Source organism: Miniopterus schreibersii, assembly GCF_964146895.1.
Source record: "Miniopterus schreibersii genome assembly, chromosome: 19".
Taxonomy (NCBI): domain Eukaryota; kingdom Metazoa; phylum Chordata; class Mammalia; order Chiroptera; family Miniopteridae; genus Miniopterus; species Miniopterus schreibersii.
Window position 1 is genome coordinate 30,773,225 of NC_138119.1, and position 19,006 is coordinate 30,792,230.

Sequence of the window (19,006 nt, forward strand, 5' to 3'; positions counted from 1 at the left end):
TTCAGGAAGTTGGAAGATGGGAACTGATTCAGAGCCCAGTAGTCCTGGTAGAGGAACTAAAACACTGGGGAAAGGAGCACTGCCAAGGTGAGGCCCCTGTCACAAGAAACCTGAAATTGAAAAGCAGTGGTGGGAACGAAGGAAAGGCAATCAGATTTTTGTTACACTGGTCTGTTTTATCTCTCTTCTCCTTATAACAAAAATGTAATCATGTATTGATTGAATATTTACTGTGTGTCATACATTTGCACATAAGCTTTTGTTTAATCTTCCTAACGGCCCCATTTTACAGATAAGGAAATTAAGGGGTAGAGAACATTTTCATTTTCTAGACTTTACATGGTTGAGTCTCTGATCACACAGTAAGACCTGAGGAAAGGTGGACGCCTTGAGAACTTTCCTGAATCATTAAAATACGTATCAAGGTGGCTGATCCCCACGATGTATTTTATAGTCAGTTAATACAGACAGTCACATGTATATCAGCTACAGACAGCAGCTTGCAGTTGTGTAGATCAAACCCTATAGAGAGACTTCCTGGGTTCAAGCCTGGTTTCATCAGCAGCAGTCATGTGACCTTGGACACACTCATTTATTTCTCTGGGACCATTTCCCTTAAGGGTCGTTGAGAGGATTATATGAGTGAAGACATTTAAAGCCCTTAGAGCAGCGTATGGCGTAAAGTGGGCATCTGCTAACGGCAGGCGCGGCCTGCTTCCCATGCTTCAGCCACGGTCCCAGTCCAGAGTGCTTGCTTGGTGTCAAGTGCTGGGCTGGGGGACACAAAAAGCACTCCTCCTGAGGGTGGTTTCCTGGAATCCTCACATTGTCCGGCAAGGAAATCATCCTTTCTTTTGTGTAGTGGGGGAACTGAGGCTCCCAAACAACCCAGACGTTGCACATCCATCTGTGAAGGGGCAGGATTGAAATCCAAGCCCTGCTTTGTCTGCTTTCAATACCTGGGCTCACTAACAGCACAGAAGCTAGTGGGTTAGTGTGAGGTCTGCTCTCTGGTAGCCGAGGCAGGGGCTGCCCTTCCTGCTCACAGGTGCAGGGACGTCCACACAGTGCAGGGACACCCACACAATGCAGGGACACCCACACAGCGCAGGGACGCCCACACAGCGCAGGGACGCCCACACAGCGCAGGGACGCCCACACAGCACACGCGCACACACACGCACAGCACACGCAGTGTTCGGGTGAGAAACTTCCCCAATACCCATGCCCTCTGCTGACTGCACTGCCATGATTTCTAGTCTGAAAGGCACTTTCCCATAACATGGTTGACAGTGGTTTTGGAAATGCCTCAAGACTAATGAATTCTTGACGTGGTGAGATGCTGGGGACATTGGATCCTTATTTCCAGTTGCAGGAAAACAAGAGGCTTTGCCAAGCCAAAGGAGACCAAGCCATGGGGGAAAGTTTGCATTTGTGCCAGTTATGCTCTTTCAGCATTAAACAAATGGTTCGATGGCCTTAACTTTTCCTTTTCACAATTCAGCATCTGGTGGGGCATAATCCAGTAGCAGAGGGGTGCATGGGGGGGCTTTTACACCTGTCAGCAATACAATAATGACCCTTGCTGATACTTGAAGGCAAAATAGAAAATATTTGCAAAAAATGAGCAATGACAGGACTTGGCATCCCACAGTTCTGCACCACTTCACTCCACCCTGCACACACCCTTTTCTCTTCTTACAATAAAAACGCCTCACATTTTCCGTCATGAGGGAAACTGTTCCTGACCTTCCTTTCCCTCTCTTCTCTCCTTTTGCTGTTCTCTTTCAGGAAGAAATTCTTCAATGTCAAACCCTAGAGATCACCCAGTACAGATCATCAACTTTAGACTCAGGCAAATCTGGGTTGAACCCTGGTTCTGGCACCTTATGCAAGTTATTTAAACCCTCTATGTCTCAGTTATTTAATATGTAAAATGGGCTTAAAAATAATACCTAGCATTCATTGGTGTGAGGGTCGAACGAGTTAATGTTCGTAAGTCCTTAGCTCAGAGCCTGGCACACGGCCCATGCACCCAAAATGTTCCTTGCTATTCAATCCAACCTCTTTATTTTACAGACAAGGAAACTAGCATCAGAGAAAAGTGATTTATCTAAGGACATACAGTGGCTGAGCCAAGACCAGATCCAGGCAGCAGATCCCAGTTCTCTTTCTACTGCACCACACACAGCATAGCAGGTTTTCCCTCATTCATCAACTTCTGGCAGAATGATGTTGGGACATGTCCCAGTTGGTCATATTCAGGCTGAGCTGGTAATGTGGGCAGAGCGAGGGCCGAGAGCATCCTGGGGTGCTGGCACCCGTGCCATCAGGGGCCAGCTGAGCCCGAAGGGGAAGCAGCTGCTCGGGTGGCGATTGACACACTGCCTCTAGGCCATCGGGCCCCGACGAGGCTGATTTCCACAGAGCACCGGGCAACCGTCCTCTCACTACTAATTTATCTTTAGGAAACTGAAGCTTCAGAAAAGAGAAGTTGATTTGGTGTCACCACCAAAAGTTTTCAAATGTTCTGGAAACAGACAAACTTTTGTGTCCAACCAGCCTCCAATCGGCATCCCTGAGGGTCTCTCTGTGTCTCCAAAGCCCCTCTCCCAAGGCTGAGAGACTGGATCATTGCCTACACTAGGCAAATGGTTTCTGTGAACAGCCAGTTCACTGAGATATAGTCTCCGTGTTCCTGGAGACCATATCTATCAAACCCCCTTCCCCTTTCGGGTGGGGAGATCCAACATCTTGCTGCTGCCCAAAATTCTGCTTCTGTCCATAAGTTCCCTTAATAAACTCTTGGTTTAATTCTGGAGTTGTCAGTCTCTTTCTCTATTCTCTCAGCCCCATACTCCTTTGGAGGTTGATTCCAATACACCTCGGAAAATTTTCACAACAGCCCTGTTTTTGCCCACGTGGTACAGTTTTACCCCAAATGCTCCTCCCTTTCCCTTTTCTTAAAAGACACACATACCATCACACACCATCACACATGTCCACAGGCTTTTGTTCCCTAGGGAAAGTATTTAAATTGTCCACAGCAACATTTAATTCCAGCATAGGAGGATCCAGTAACCTGTAGCCAGGGCAGGTATAGTTCTTGATGTTTCCAGAGAGAACAGAACCCATCAGTTCTGAAAAATGCCCCCACGCTCCTGCCTCTAAGCTTTCCAAAATCCAACCACACCCCGGAGCTCCTCACAGAGGATCCAGGCTGTCTCTGCTCTAGTCAGTGGTGGCCCACAGCTGCCCAGACCAACCGGCTATTTTTCAAACCTGAGCCAGCCAAACCCTCTACATTTAGTAAACAGAGGTGAGGGGAATATGGGAAGGGGCCTGGAAGACGGGAGTCAGGAGAGAGGGGTCTCGGTTACACTCATGTCAATAGTTCAGTAATAATGGTGATAATTCTGCAGAAAGTTCACTGGACTGGATGCTGGGAGGCCTGGGTCCTAATTGTGGCTCTGCCACTAAGTGAATCCCATGCTAGGCCGGTCACTTTGCCTCTGCGTCAGTGTTTCCCTCTGTTCTGCCTTCATGATCTGGAAGAAGTTTTCTAGCACAAGGTCTTTATAGTGACAATCTTTAGTCCTGATGATACCTTATAGCTTCTCAAGCACTTCCACATGCCGTATTTTGTGTATTTAATCCCCCTTAAAACTCAACAATGTGGGTAGGGTGTTTGGCAAATGAAGAAATTAAGATACCTTTAGGTTGGGCAGAGCTTAGTGCTAAAATGAATTATTTCGGCTTCCAGCCACCTGTCGCTCAAACTTTTGGGTGCAGACTGTCTCTCCAAAGAAAGATCAAAGAGAAGGGCTCCTTGTAAGTGGGCAAATGCCAAAGAGGCTTTGTTCCCTTAGGGTCAGGGGTCAAGGATCTGGGCTATTCCCCAAGCCCTTCTGATGTCTTTTTAACATTTTTAGAGCCCAAGGCAAGGTTCAAGTTAGATCCAAACTCTGTCTGTTTCTTGGGCTTCAGAGATGGAAACCAGAGGTGATCTAAATCCAGGTGCCCTACCTCCAATCCAGAGCTCAGAAGTATTGTCATGTGTGACCACAATGACGGCCTCTGCGGCCCTCGCTCAGTGTCCCATCCACTTGGGTTAGGGTTAGAGGAAACTGTTCCTTCCTGCCGCCTTCCATCTCCACTCAAGGAAATAAAGCCCACCCTCAGTTTAGTAGGTGGGATGTCCACAGAGATAAGCACTTGCTGAGGGGTTTCACATGCTGGGATAACAAAGCGCTGAGCCCTGCCACCCCTGACCCGTGACCTAAGTCCCACTGACAGACAGGATCCTGCTGCTGAATTGCATCCCCCCAAATTCATCTGTTGAAGTCCTGACCCCCACTACTTCAGAAGGTGATATATTTGGAGATGGGACGTTTAAGAGGTAATTAAGGTTAAATGAAGTCCTATGTGTGGGTCCTAATCCAATATAACTTGTGTCCTCATAAGAAGAGGAAATTCAGACACAGACACACACAGAGAAAAGACCATCTGAGGACACAGGTGGCCATCTACAAGCCAAGGAGAGAGGCCTCAGGAGAAATCAACCCTGCTGACACCTTGATCTTGGACTTTTAGCTTCCAGAATCATGAGAAAATAAATTTCTCTTGTTTAAGCCACGCAGTCTGTGCTACTTCGCATGGCAGTCTAGTAAACTAATACAGGCCCTTCTCCAGAACCTCCACCCCCGGTACCTCCCTGGCTCTCCAGGGCTGCCTCTGTTTCTCCTCTGAACCTCCCCCTACCCTTAGCCCTGGATTCATCAAATCCTTGGGATCAGAAAAACCAGCTCCACAATCCACAGCCAAATCTTTCCATTTCAGGGGCTTTGGGGAGTGCTGGTTTCTGTTTGGAAGTGGACTCGGGGGGGGGGGGGGGGGGGGGGGGGGGGGGGGAGTAAACTGCCCTTGGGGCTCCTAAGGAAGTGAGAAGAGGCCAGGAAATACAGACAAAACAAAGTGATTAACACTGAGTTAGAGTCCTGCCCCACCTGGGACAACTGAGCTTCCACCCCTCAGGAGTCTTCAGATAGACTCATGGTGACAGTCAGTAGGTGGTTCCCACGTGTCCAGGGGCAAGGTGCCCCCTCAGTTAACTAATATAGGGCTTCCTGGGGTCAGGATGGGTGCTAGAGATTCTAGGAGGTGCTGAGCCTTGGACAACCCTCTTGCTCTTAGGGGGTACACAGATCCCCAAGTCCCGCCCCAGATCTGCACCCCCCGGAGTGAAAGGAGCCCAGGGGTGGACGAGGAACACCCCATAACGAACGCTGTGTTTGCTCTGGGCCTGGCTGTTGACTCGGGGGCCTTATCGCTGTGTCCTCAGGGTGGCCTGGGCAGGTCTGCGTGAGGGAGATCTGGTCGCACTGCCCTGTGGGACAGAAGAAAGGAGAAGTGGAGGGAAGGCCGGGCAGGCGAGAAAGAAGCTGCTGGCTGTACAATGCACACGCCTGCTCTTTTGCTGCTGGTGCTCCTGGACCTGGCGCAGGCACAAGGACCACTCCACAGGTGAGGCCACGTCCCCAGCACTGCGTCCAGCTGGGGCAGTGCCCTGCCCTCAAGCTTAGGGCTCCCCGGGAGAGGAAAGCGGACGGGGAAATGAAGAGAAGAAACTGAGGGCTCAGAAAAGGCTTATTAAGTGGCCACCTTGTGTGAGCCTTAGTCTCCAGCCCATGACAAGCCCCTCAGCCTCCACCTCTGGCAGAGCTGCCTGCTGAGCCCCAGGGACCTCCTCATGCTGGAAACAGCAGGGCCATGCAGCTGAGGTTTACGGTTCAAAGGACCTGAGTACTTCCCCAAGGGACTGACCGCTGCCACCAAGAGTTTTTCTGTCCCTTTGAATCAGCCCCTCATGAGGTTCATGTAAAAATGCAGACCATCCACACACCCATTTCCCCAGATCTTAAAGAGCTGGTCTCTGGGAGGCAGGGCCATTTCAAGTCTTAGTCTGAGAGTCTACAGGAGTAGACACGAGGCTGGGCAGGCAGGGGCAGAGGGGGTACTGATTCTGCCCAAATCCTGGCACACCGCCTTGCGGATCCCCTCCTGTGTAATTTTCCCAACTAACCTCTGGGAAAACGGGGTGGGGGAGGGGAGTCAGAGAGAGACAGAAATGCATCTTGTCCTCATATGGGGCTTTGTCCTCAGGGTGCCCCTCAGGAGGCAACAGTCCCTCCGAAAGAAGCTACGAGCACAGGGCCAGCTCTCTGAGTTCTGGAAATCCCAGAATTTGGACATGGTCCAGTTCACCGAGTCCTGCACGATGGACCAGAGTGCCAATGAGCCTCTCATCAACTACCTGGATGTGAGGCTTCCTGGGGCAGGGGCGGGGGGGGGGGGGGGGAGGAGGGCCAGCCTGGGCCGTGGTAGGGTGCAGCCGCACTGAAATCCTAGGTTTCTCCTCTAGGGTGACCCGTATAGACTGTTTCCCTGGGTCCCAGTGCACTTGGCCGAATGAGCCCCAGTGCCCCTGGATGCATGCGCCTCTCTGCAGGAGGAAAGGGATGGGCAGGGCAAGTCTCCTCTGCTTGCTCAGTGTAGTTCTCACAATAATGAGAATCGGGATAATGATTTGATTTCCTCCCTCTCAGCCCTTCCTCTGTTCATTTTACCCCTGACTGCCAGTTCCCAGGGTCTCTGAGCCCCAGCCTGAGCTAGCCAGGCACTGGCCCACGGAGCCCTCCCTGGGTCCCCTCCCCCTCCCCAGCACCCACACTCTGCTCCCTCCGCTCCCTTGCCTGTAGATGGAATACTTTGGCACCATCTCCATCGGCTCCCCACCGCAGAACTTCACCGTCATCTTTGACACCGGCTCCTCCAACCTCTGGGTCCCCTCTGTGTACTGCACCAGCCCGGCCTGCAGTAAGTGGTCCAGGGAGTGGCTGGAAGCCAGTCCTGGGACCCAGAGCTTGGCACTCTGGGGGAAGGGGTTGAGTTCCAGTCACTGGCCATCCCTGTGCACCAGCCTCCCCTCTCCACCTCTGAGTCTGCCCTGGGACTGCCTTTAGCCCAACCAGGGCTGAGTCAGGAAGAAAGCTACAGTTTGATTTCTATCCAAGCTAGCAACTTTCATACTGACCAGAATTAGTAGGGGGGAACTCTACAGCCAAAAAATACAAATTTTTGAATATGTGGTGACTCACTCCCTTCGGAGCACCTAAAAGAATGTGGGGGACAGCTCTACTCTAGTGGCTATTTCTGGACAAGTAGGTGGGCCAGGTCCCAGTGCAGACTGTTCACCTGTTTCAAGGAGACCTACCTCCCAGTGTACCAGAGGTGGGGCTGGTGGGACACAGTGGGTGGTGGACCCGTTCGTCAGAGGTAACTCAGAGGTCTTTGTGAAGACTGGAAAAGGAAGAGCTAAGGAGAGATGTCTTGGTCTATGCAGGACAAGTTTTAGAGACAGACTGTCTCAGGAAACCCCAAGACTAGGTGTCATGGGCTGGGCAAGGAGTTGGAAGTGAGTTCTTGGAACAGCCAGTGTTTATCCCTGAGTTTCTTTTGAATGCCAGGCTCTGACCCACAGTGGTTGGCGAGGCTGCTGCTGGTGCCTGATACTGGCGTTTATTCTGGTGTGCCTCATGGGCTTGCAGGCAACTCTTTGCCCAGGGACAACTATTTGGTCCCCTGTTAGCCCACCACATATGACTACAAGGGAATGTAATGGCTCAACTAGGGAGGGCCATGGCCAATCCTTCTGGAGGCACCTGCTTATCACTGTGTCCTCAGACTACTCTGGGCAGGTTTACATTCGGGAGGTTTGGTTCCCATTGCCCAGCGGGACAGAAGGAAGGAGCAGCGGCAAGGACGGCTGAGGCAGAAAGAGAAAGAAGCTGCTCGTTGGGCCAACAGCAGGAAGTTGAGGGAAGAAACCCTGGGGTGTCGGGGCAGGGATGAAGGCAGCGAGCCGATGGCCTGGGCAGGGATGAAGGCAATGAGCCGATGGCCTGGGCAGGGATGAAGGCAGCGAGCCCATGGCCTGGGCAGGGATGAAGGCAGCGAGCCGATGGCCTGGGCAGGGATGAAGGCAGCGAGCCCATGGCCTGGGCAGGGATGAAGGCAGCGAGCCCATGGCCTGGGCAGGGATGAAGGCAGCGAGCCGATGGCCTGGGCAGGGATGAAGGCAGAGAGCCGATGGCCTAGGCGAGAGCGGCATCCTTGCTTTCCAGAGACACACCCCAGGTTCAGCCCTTCCCAGTCCAACACATACAGCGCAGCCGGGAGCCATTTCTTCATTCAGTATGGGACTGGGAGCTTGTCTGGAGTCATCGGAGCCGACCAAGTCTCCGTGAGTATAATTCCTTCATTTGCCCTCTCCTGGTCAGAAACTTGGGAGACAGACACTGTGCAGAGCTCCTAGGGGAGCAGTTTCAGGTCTGCCTCAGGAAGAGATGGAAGCAAGGAGCTGGCGTCCAGGGAAGGGGGAGGCCTGGCCAGGCAGAGGCAGGGCTCCCTGCCCGAGACAGGGCCAGTGGGCCAGTCTGCTCAGTGTCCTGGGTCCCAGAGAGGTGACAAGGGGAATCCTGCACACAGTGCACAGGAGCCGAGAGCCTGGTGGCAGGGTTCACAGCTGAATCTCTGGCCCTGGGGGCACCAAAGAGACAACACCAGGCCCCACCTTGAAGGACAAAGATGTCAAGCTGGTGCCGAAGGTGGGAACTCAGTTACTGAAACGAGGCAACAAGGTAGGAGGTAGGGGCCCAATCCTGGCAACAAGCCAGAATCCTAGTTGTCAAAACAAGTCCAAGGTCAGCATTGACCTCGATGCTGAGCTCATAAGTGTCTTCTTAAACTTCCTTTGACCAAGGTCTTATAGTTCCCAGAACTGTGGGAACCTGACCAATGTGGGGACAGAAACCAGGAGAGCCCTGGTCCTGCCCTAGCCAGGTTTATGGGCCCCAGTACAGTAGTTCCCCCTTATCCGCGGTTTCACTTTCTGTGGTTGTAGTTCTCCTCAGCCAACCACAGCCATAAAATATTAAATTAAAAATTCCGGAAATAAACAAGTCCTAAGTTTTAAATTGCACACTGATTGAATAGCATGATGAAATCTTTCACCATTTCACTCAGTCCCACCCAGGATGTGAATTGTTCCTTTGCCCAGAGTATCCATACTGTATCTGCCCTCTGCCCATTAATCACTTAGTAGTCAACTCAGTTATCAGATCAGTTATCAAAGAGAGAAAGAGAGAGACCACATTTTAGTAACTTTTATTACAATATATTGTGTTGTTCTATTTTATTATTTGTTATTGTTAATCTCTTACAGTGCCTAATTTATAAATTAAACATTATGATAGGTGTGCATAGGAAAAATAGTATATTTAGGGTTCAATATCATCCTTAGTTTCAGGCATCCCTTGGGGGTTTTGGAGCGTTTACCCCGTGGATAAAGGGAGCCTACAGTATGTGCCCAGGTCTTTGGGGAAATAGAGGCTGACCCACTCCAGATCAGCACCATTCCACTTCTGGGGGGTCCTGAGGCCAGCAGGGCCCAGATTCTATCACCATCCCTTTAAAGTGGGTGAGAGTAGGCCATATAGAGTGAAAAAAATGCACAAAACACACTGTCTATGTAAAAATATCACATACAGATATAACAATACACTGTATTTTCTATTAGAACATATATAAAAGTACAAATAACTGTTTAGAAGGCTACATCACATTCCAAACTGATCCTCATAGTCACCTCTGGGAAGTAGGAGAGGGACTGGAATGGCCTGGGAAGGGGAATTTTAGCCTTTGGCTTGTCACCTCCCGCTGGCTAGCTGGGGATTCTGAGGCAGCGCCAAGGCCACAGCAGCTCTTCCCACAGGGCTCCTGGCTCCAGGGCCGGCCGGTGTTTAACTCTGTAGCAGACAGTGTCAGCTCGTGCTACGGGACACCCCCATCTCGGGGGCCCAGAGGCAGTGAGGGAACAGTGTGGGCTCTGATCCACCCTTGGCCTCAGAGTTCCCATTCACCCTTCTCCCCCCTGCCATCTGTCTTCCCTTACTGCCTGCAAACTGTAGGCGTCAGGCTGCAGCGCAGGACAAAAGCAAATTCCTAATGCACACTGTTCAACCAGCACCTGCCACGTGTAGTCAACCGCTCTGAACACAGTCCTTTCTATCTGCCGTTCCTAAGGGCTTGGCGTCTCTTAGCAAGCCCTGATGGACACAGATAATGAAGACCTGATGTGCCAAGAACTGTGGATGCAGCTAATGTAATCCTTCACAAGACAATTATAGCCCAAAATGTATATATTAGAAAAGCTGAAAATCAACAATCTATGCATCTATTTTAAGCAATCAAATACAAGCAAACCACAAACCACAGATCAACCCCAAAGAAAGAAGAAGGAAAGAAAGAGAAGAAAGGGGCAGCAATAAAATAGAAAAGTCATATAACAGAGACAATCAACAAAGCCAAGAATTCACTCTTTACAAAGATTAATAAAACTTGTAAGCCTCTAGCAAAATTAATCAAGAAAAAAGAGAGAAAATACAACCTAACAATATTAGAAATGAAAAATAAAGCATTCATAAAGACTCTGCAAACATTAAAATGATAAGAGGCTATCAAGAATAATTTTATATTGATAAATTTCACGATTTTTTTAAAAATTGGCAAATGCCTTGAGAAATACAACATGGCAAAACTGACACAAGAAAAATTAGGAAATATGAACACTCCAATGTCTATCCAAATATTGGCTCTGTTATTAGAAATCTTTCCACAAAGAAATGCACAGAGAAGGATGACAAATTCATGCTGTGCAATACAGTGACAACAGACAAACGAGAGCGGCACGCAGCTCAAGATATGTGGTGCTGGCACAGGGAGGCAAACGACAACGGAACAGAGTAACAGTTCGGAGCCTACTCACGCGGGCACCTGACTTACAGTGACCACGTGGTGCCACATACCGCATAGTGCTGGTTGGCAGAAGCCAGGTACCAAAGAACCCATTTCATGATTTCATTTATATAAAGTTCAAAAACAAGCAAAGCTAGTATATGCTGTTAGAAAGCAGGAGACTAGAGCTTGAGGAAAGGCTCAATGACTGGCAGGTGCGGAGGGCCTCCTTAGGGGGTTGCAATGTCCTGTGTTTCCGTTCGGGAGCTTGCTCACATGGGTGACTGCGGCTTGTGAACACTCACTGAACTGCACACTTACATTTCTGTACTCTACTTCAACCAAAAAGGTCTACATTAAAAAATTGAGTGGCAATACGGCAAAAATACTCTCGCCCATTTAATCAAGAAGAGTGGAGTCAGAGAAGAATTAGATCAGGACAGAGGGAAAATCCGGGAATCTGAGACCCTTTGCCAAGTATCTCCTGGGCTTTCTCCCATCAGGTGGAAGGACTCACGGTGGTCGGCCAGCAGTTTGGAGAGAGTGTCACGGAGCCTGGCCAGACCTTTGTGAATGCAGAGTTTGATGGCATTCTAGGCCTGGGATACCCCTCGTTGGCTGTTGGAGGGGTGACCCCAGTGTTCGACAATATGATGGCCCAGAACCTGGTGGACGTACCCATGTTTTCTGTCTACATGAGTAGGTAAGGCCCGTGAAGCCTGCCAGGCTGAGGTCAGTTGGATCTCCAGGGGGAAAACAAGGTGCCCCTGAAAGAGCACGAGACGTAGAAGTTACACGCCTGGGCTGGGTTCTTGTTTGTCCAGGTGTGTGATTTTGGGCAAAACACTTAACCTCTCTGACTATTGAGAAAATGGGAGTTGCCTCAGAAAGTCGTTGTGAAAAGCACTTTGCAAACGGTAGCACACTGGACTAATTTAAGGAATATTAGGAGTTAGAGATGCATTTATGCAGTGAATAAATACTTCAAGCCCCTGTTCTGTGCTGAGCATGTTAGGCACTGGGGACACAGTGAAACAAGAAACACAGTGCCTGTCCTCAAGAAGCTTAATTCCAGTGGGGGGAGGCAGGAAAGAAGTTTAAAGTAAGCCGATAATAAAATAATCACATATTAATGGACGGATAAACAAAACGTGGTACACACATTGAATAGAATATATCCAGCCTTCAAAAGGAAGGAAATTCTAACACATGCTGCAATGTGGATAAATCTCGACATTATGCTAAGTGAACTAAGTCCGTCACGAAGGGACCAGTTTATGATTTCCCTTTTATGAAGTATCTAGAGTGGTCTGAGTCATAGAAATAGAAAGTAGAATGGTGGTTGCCAGGGACTGGGGGAGGGGGAATGGGAAGTTACTGAATGGTTGTAAGGTTTTGGTTTTATAGGATGAAAAGTTCTAGAGACGGGTTGCACAGCAATGTGAATATAGTTAACGTTACTAAGCTGTCCACTTGATGCTTAAGATGGGCCCTGGTCCCTGTGACTCAGCTGGTTGGAGCATCGTCCAGTGCACCGAAGGGTCACAGGTTGAATTCCTGGCCAGGGCGTATACCCAGGTTGTGGGTTCAATCCCTGGTCAGGATGAGTGCGGGAGGCAACGGATCTATGTTTCTCTTTCACATGGATGTTTCTCTCTCTCCCTCTCCCTTCCTCTTTTTCTAAAATCAATAAAAACATCATCAGGTGAGGCTTTTTTTTTTTTTTTAAAGCCAGCTATTATTATTATATATGTAAAAAGATTAAGATGGTAAATGTTACGTTATGTGTATTTTAAATTGCACGTTGGGGTTTTGGAAAAGTTCATGAGGCTCACCTGCTCTGGGCACTCTTGCCTGGGTCCTGGGAGTGTCATCTCACCTCCCTTCCTATACAAGGAAGGGGATTTCTTACCCTTCTGACCCCTTCCCGCTGAGACCTAGCCTGAGCTTCCCTTGTTTCAGCACAAGCTCATTGCCTTTGTTTTCCTCTCCCAGGAGGGGAGTCTCTGATTCCCTCCATCAAATTCTCCCTCTCCGGCATGGCTGCAATTGAGAGAGGCCGAGGCCAGGCAGAGCTGAGTAAGGGGGCAGGTTTTCTAGGCCCCTCCACTTCCCCGTCTCAGAGCCTCCTGCTCCCCTCCAGCCCAGGATGACGCGGGAGATAGCAAAGGCTCTGCAGTCAAACTGACCTGGATTCAAATCCCACCACTTACGTTACCTCATCTCCCTGAGCCTCTGTTTCCCCAGATGCACACACAGTTGGTGTGAGAATTGAACGTGATTGGGCAGGTCAGATTCCTAGCACAGTGCCCTGCATGAAGGCCTTCAACAAACATTAGTTCTTTCCCCCTTGCCTAAAATCTCGGCCCTACGATTCCCACAGATGCCCCCTTCCTGTCTCATTTACTACCCCGCCTTACAATGCTCCAAGTTTTGCACTTTTCGGATCCTATTCCTACTGAAAATGAATCTGTTTTATGTCCTATTTCCCCACAATCCTGTTAGGTGCCAGAACATAATATGAGAAATGACCAACAAAAATTAATAAACGTTCAAGGTCTAATAAGTCATGTTGGTTCACATTAGCTTCTTTGCCTTAACACAGAAGACTGAGCAATGTGGACACAAACTGCAGGCAGAGCCACAGTGATAGTGGAAGAGATACTTGGGGAAAGGTTGTCTTTTGGGGGTGCCTCCAGTCCCATGATGTGTGCACCCCTCAGGTTTTCCTGGCCTTGATTCTGTGTGAGTTCTGGGTGACTGGACCCATTGTCCCCATTTCTCACCTCTGTACCCCTTTATCCAAGAAGCAGGAGGACATTCACAAATCATCGAGCAGAGCTCTCTCTTCTTTTGCCCAAAAGGTCCAAACTAACTAACTTGCAGTGATCAGAAGTCCTGGTCTCAAAGCCCGGGCTTGCATTTCTGCCTGTCCAGGTACTTGGTGTGAGTGATCAGACCAAGGGGCGGGAGCTGATTCCTAGGGTTTTCCAGTGGCCCTTCCTTGACAACCTGCCTTTCTCTCCCTGTAGCGACCCAGAAGGTGGTGCAGGGAGTGAGCTGATTTTCGGAGGCTATGACCACTCCCATTTCTCTGGGAGTCTGAACTGGGTCCCGGTCACCAAGCAAAGCTACTGGCAGATTGCACTGGACACGTGAGTATCCTCCACAAAGAACGGTGTTGAGGGAAGAAGTCATAACAGGCACAACTCAAACTGGATGAACTGACCTGATCCGAATGAAGGTGCTGGTCACTGGGGGGGATGCCAGGAGCCTGCTGCTCGAGCTAGAGGTGCAGCGGTGCTGAGCAGAGGTGCAGGAAGGGCCATCAGTAACCAGCGTGACAGGCAAGGGTGACAGGCACACTTCCTCGTGTGCCTTTCTTTAGTCTGTGCCTTCAACTCAGCAGGTAAATACGCTCAACCAGCCGCTTCACGTTCACTCAACACAAATCAACACACAGACCAGGGCTGAGGGAAATGGGGGTGCAGAAGTGAACTGGACTCCGATTGTGCCTTCACAAAGCATGTACAGAAGATGAGATGTACATACAAACGACTGCATGTAAAGAGGAAGGTGGTCAGTGCTCCATTGAATGTGCCACCAAAGTGTCCCAGCAGACAGGTCAAGACAGCTTCTATCTGAAGAAATCCTCAAGGGTTTCATGGAAGTGGCAGCATTGACTGAGCCTTCACACACACACACAGACGCACGCACGCACGCACGCACACACACACATCTGGGCCTGGAGCAATTGGGGAAGTGTGTCTAATACAGTGCCGGACACCTTCCTGGCACTGTATTAGACAATACAGGAATTCAACAAACTTAATTCAAGTGTCAGTTCAGCCAGGAATAAGTTCCTGCAAGGTGCCAGGCATGTGCCAGGCACTAGGGATACAAAAGCAAAAAGCCTCAGTGTTCACTGTCTATTGAAGGTTTTTCAAATTGTAGGGATTTGCCCATTTACAGGTCATAACATCATTTTAAGAGATCATGACCTACATTTTTTTAATGAAATGGAATAAAATAGAAAATATCAGAGTGCACTTCACATATTAAGGTCAAGCGCTGTTCCATGAAATTTTTATTGCATGTGTGTGTGTACCGGGTCATGAAGTAAATGTATTTTCTGCTAGGAATCTCAGTCGAAAGAAAAAAAAAGTGAGAAACACGCATGTGGTGAGAGAGACCAAAATGGAAATCATTAATGTGCTTCAGGTAGAAGAGAGCCCAGGGGGAGGGAGAGCTGCTGGGGAGCTAGGGGACGCCTGGGGGCTGGGAAAGGGACAGAAGGAGAAGATGTGAGGGTCTGCTGCTGCTCCCTTTGCCCTCAGAATCCAGGTGGGAGGCACTGTGATGTTCTGTGCAGAAGGCTGCCAGGCCATTGTGGACACAGGGACCTCCCTCATCACAGGCCCCTCGGATGAGATCAAGCAGCTGCAGAGGGCCATTGGGGCAGAGCCCGTGGATGGAGAAGTGAGTGCTGGCCTGGGGTGCGGAGGGGTGGGAGCAGGAGCCTGGGCCTGCCTTGGCGATGGGAGACTTCTAAGCTGATATTCTGTATTGTGTTTTAGTACGCGATGGAGTGTGACAATCTCAATGTCATGCCGGATGTCACCTTCACCATCAATGGAGTTCCCTACATTCTTCAGCCAACAGCCTACACCCTGCCGGTAAGAACTGTTCCCCACTTGGGGAGGTGGACACACAGTACAGTGTACAGGTGATGCGTTCTGGAATTGTACACCTGAAACCTGTATAATTCTATTAACCAATGTCACTCCAGGAAATTCAATTTTTAAAAAGGAGCACACACAACACACACACACAATATAGCAGAAAAGAGAAAAAGGACTGTTTCTTCATTCTGCAAGTCACAGGGCCTTCCCCATATACCCGCCACTTCCCCTATCAAACAGTTGCCTGCACTCAGGCCACATTCATCCCAAGTCCCCTCCCATCCTATCCTGCACTGAGGTGACACTTCCTCTGGGAAGGGCTCAGTTGCCTGTCTGTGGTGGAAAGGCCCCTGGGCCGGTTTTCTAATGTCCCACTCTGCCATGAAGCGGCAGGAAGCCTGGAACAAGCCATCAATGAGGTTTGCTGACATTGTCACTAACCTCAACCACCAAACTCTCCTTAACCCCCGAGTCAGACTGGGGAAGTTATTATCCCATTTTATAGACCAGGACATCGAGACCCAGACAGTTAATGGTTCTAGGTATGAGCTGCATGGGGTGGCAGGTATAGAATAAAGTTATATCTCTTCTAATATACATTCAAGTTAGCATTCTCCTCAAACAAGAGAATGCCTTGTTGAAGTAGATGCATTAAGTGTGAAGGTGAGGTAGAAAGGGAACTCCCAGGTGTCGGAGAAATCCATGACCACTTCGTACCACAGATGGCCCAGGTTTTCAGCATCATAGTTCTTTGGTGACACACTTTAATGCACTGACTTTGCCCAAGAGTCCCTCACAGCATCAGGGTGACTGCACCAGAATTGAGGTGCTAAGGTTTATTCTGAGGGCTTTAGGAATTTACCTACCCTTACACCCTGATCTCCATTAACGCCCTCCCTAAGCCAGCAGGTATAAACATATAGTAAAAGTTAAAGCAAACACTTTCACACATACACACAGTATAGCAAACACTTTCACCCATACACACAATTTTTCTTTAAAACACAGCTTCATGTTTATTCCAGCAAAAGGAATTCTGGAGCTGCCACTGTGAACACCACACTGAGGACAAGCTAGATATTTCAACTGCCAAATTCATGAGACTATACACCCTTCACCACCCAGCACCCCCACTCTCCCACCTTCACCCTGCGTGAGTCCTGCTCACCCCCACTCCCTTCCCCATAACCAATATGGTTCTGTTGTTCTTTTCTGCCAGCAAATTTCAATCACCCACCTCAATCCATGGTGGATGCCTCAATACCTTTGCATCTTTACCCCTTCCTCTCAAGAAGGCTCCTTAGCCCTCTGCAGATTTTCCCACTCCCTCACCGGCAACCTCAAACTTCCAGTGGTTGTTGGAAAGACCACACCTGTCTGTTAGATCCCAACTCTCTGCCAAACTGAAAAATAAGGTTGGAGAGGTTACACTCCTCTCACAGTACAAGGGATGCCTACTTGCCTTAGACCTAGAAGGGGCCACTCAAATGATTCTCCCCAGGTCAAGAAAATAGCAGGGGCTAGCCATTTATAGAGCACTTTCTCACCCTTAAAAAAACTGACTTGAGCTTCACTAGAAACTAAAGAACCCAGAATTTAAGTCAAGATCTTCTAATGCCAAACCTTTTGCTCTTCCAGCCATGCATCACGGTTTTGGTTTTCCCAACTGTGAAATGGTGTTGGGGGTTGGGGGTGTATAACAAATGAACAATTCTCAAATTTGTAGAACTTAGAAGCCCAGGCCCACTTCTACTCAAATACTTTATTGAATACATAGGTAAGTATACGAGGCAGGACGAAGACCCAACCAACCAAAACTAGAAGCAGCTGTCCAAGGCTATTTGATATGGCCACCACTACCACACAGTATCGCTCTAGGCAGCACTACTTCCTTCTTCCCCTGTATGTCACTCACCTTCTTCTTTCCAACCCCAGGACTTTGTAGATGGAATGAAGTTCTGCTCCAGTGGCTTTCAAGGCCTTGACATCCAGCCTCCAGATGGGCCCCTCTGGATCCTGGGCGACGTCTTCATTAGACAGTTTTACTCTGTCTTTGACCGAGGGAATAATCGTGTGGGGCTGGCCCCAGCCACCCCCTAAATAGGGCCTTGTGTCTGTGCCTGCCTAGTACCCCTTGGAAATCCAGCTGGGCCTGTTAGGTTGGGGCACTGTTCACACCTGTCAAAAAGGCATTTTCAATAGAATGCATTTGTTCCAGAGCTGCTACTTGAATTAGGACCAGACAGAGCTGAGACCACACACATGCACACACACACACTCTCTCTCTCTCACACACACACACACATTTCCATATACCCACCACCTCCAGCACCATCATAATAGAATAATAAGTTGTATGTCCAAACTTTTTTTTACTCTCTGCTAACATTTTATTGTAGAATCTACAAATTACGGAAATTATTATAGAAGCAGAGATTACAGTGCAATAAATCCCTGTGCTCACCCCACCCGCACATGGCCAAGACTTTTTTATCTGAACACCACCCACTCCTCTCTCCAGCCCTACATACCTGGATTATTTTGAAGCAAATTCTTAGCATCGCATCATAAATCATCACATCAAGGATTTTTCCATAAATCCTTCTAACTCCCTGAATGTGCGGTCAGTGTTCAAATGTCCCCTATTGTCTGTAAATGTTTGGTCAAGTTTGCAGTTGACTTGTTTGTATCAGGATTCGCAAGTCCACAAACTGCATTTATTTGAAACGTTTCTTATGCGTCTTTTCATCTGTGCAGTTTACCACAGTCTGAACTTCTCTAGTTGAAATCCAGAGGTGTCATGTAACCTGGTTCTCTGGGTCCATCTTTCCTATAAAATGGTGGTTAGATCTAGGGGCCCGATTTTGTGGCAAGAACACTTCTTCCACGGTGCTAGGTACACCCCGCTGTAGCCCATCAGGAGAGGTAATGCCTGGCACCTCTCTGGTCGGAGTGTTAGGACTGGTGAGAGGGTCCAGGAGTTCTCAGCCTCATCCATCCATTTATGATGAATTTCCCTTTGGTATTTTTTGAATTTTCCCCTTTATTTCCCTTTGGTATTTTTAACCTCAAGATTTTAGCAGCCATTGATGAGTACTTAGATCCACGCTGTCTTTAGGGGATGCAAAACAGGAACTTTTCTAATTCTATTTCCTCTTATATTTGTTAGCTGGGATTCTTCTATAAAAAATAACTCAGGAAAATAAAAGTAACTCTTTTACTCACAGGCACAGAGAACAGACTGATGGTCGCCAGAGGGGAAGGGGGTTGGGGAACTGCTGGGTGAAAAGGTGAAGTATAAATTGGTTACAAAACAATCCCGGGGATGTAAAGTACAGCTCGGGGAATGTAATCAATAATGTCATGACTATGCGTGGTGCCATGTGAGTACTGAAAATATAGGGGTAAATGCTTTGCAAAGTGTATCTAGCCTATGCTGTACACCTGGAACTAATAGAAAAAATATTGAA

The 19,006-nt window shown here is 48.8% G+C and overlaps 1 protein-coding gene across 2 annotated transcripts; it reads left to right on the forward strand.

Annotated features, from left to right (window-relative positions):
* Positions 1-5,390: 5,390 nt before the first annotated feature.
* CTSE (cathepsin E) lies at positions 5,391-19,006 on the forward strand. 2 transcript variants are annotated; one of them, XM_081120963.1, is made up of 9 exons: positions 5,391-5,523; positions 6,163-6,319; positions 6,759-6,876; positions 8,184-8,302; positions 11,358-11,557; positions 13,887-14,009; positions 15,192-15,333; positions 15,432-15,530; positions 17,472-19,006. In XM_081120963.1, exons 1-9 carry the CDS (start codon positions 5,456-5,458, stop codon positions 17,634-17,636), a joined length of 1,191 nt encoding a protein of 396 aa, XP_080977089.1. In that variant the 5' UTR covers positions 5,391-5,455; the 3' UTR covers positions 17,637-19,006. The 2 variants fall into 2 exon arrangements, with proteins under 2 accessions (XP_080977089.1, XP_080977090.1); XM_081120964.1 differs by lacking the exon at positions 6,163-6,319 and having other exon boundaries at positions 5,460-5,523.

Bases quoted from the DNA above. Each gene is read 5' to 3' on its own strand.
- CTSE (XM_081120963.1), top strand. From the start codon at position 5,456: ATGCACACGCCTGCTCTTTTGCTGCTGGTGCTCCTGGACCTGGCGCAG. The intron at 6,877-8,183 runs GTAAGTGGTCCA...CTTGCTTTCCAG, and splicing joins CTGCACCAGCCCGGCCTGCA to AGACACACCCCAGGTTCAGC. The intron at 11,558-13,886 runs GTAAGGCCCGTG...CTCTCCCTGTAG, and splicing joins TTTTCTGTCTACATGAGTAG to CGACCCAGAAGGTGGTGCAG.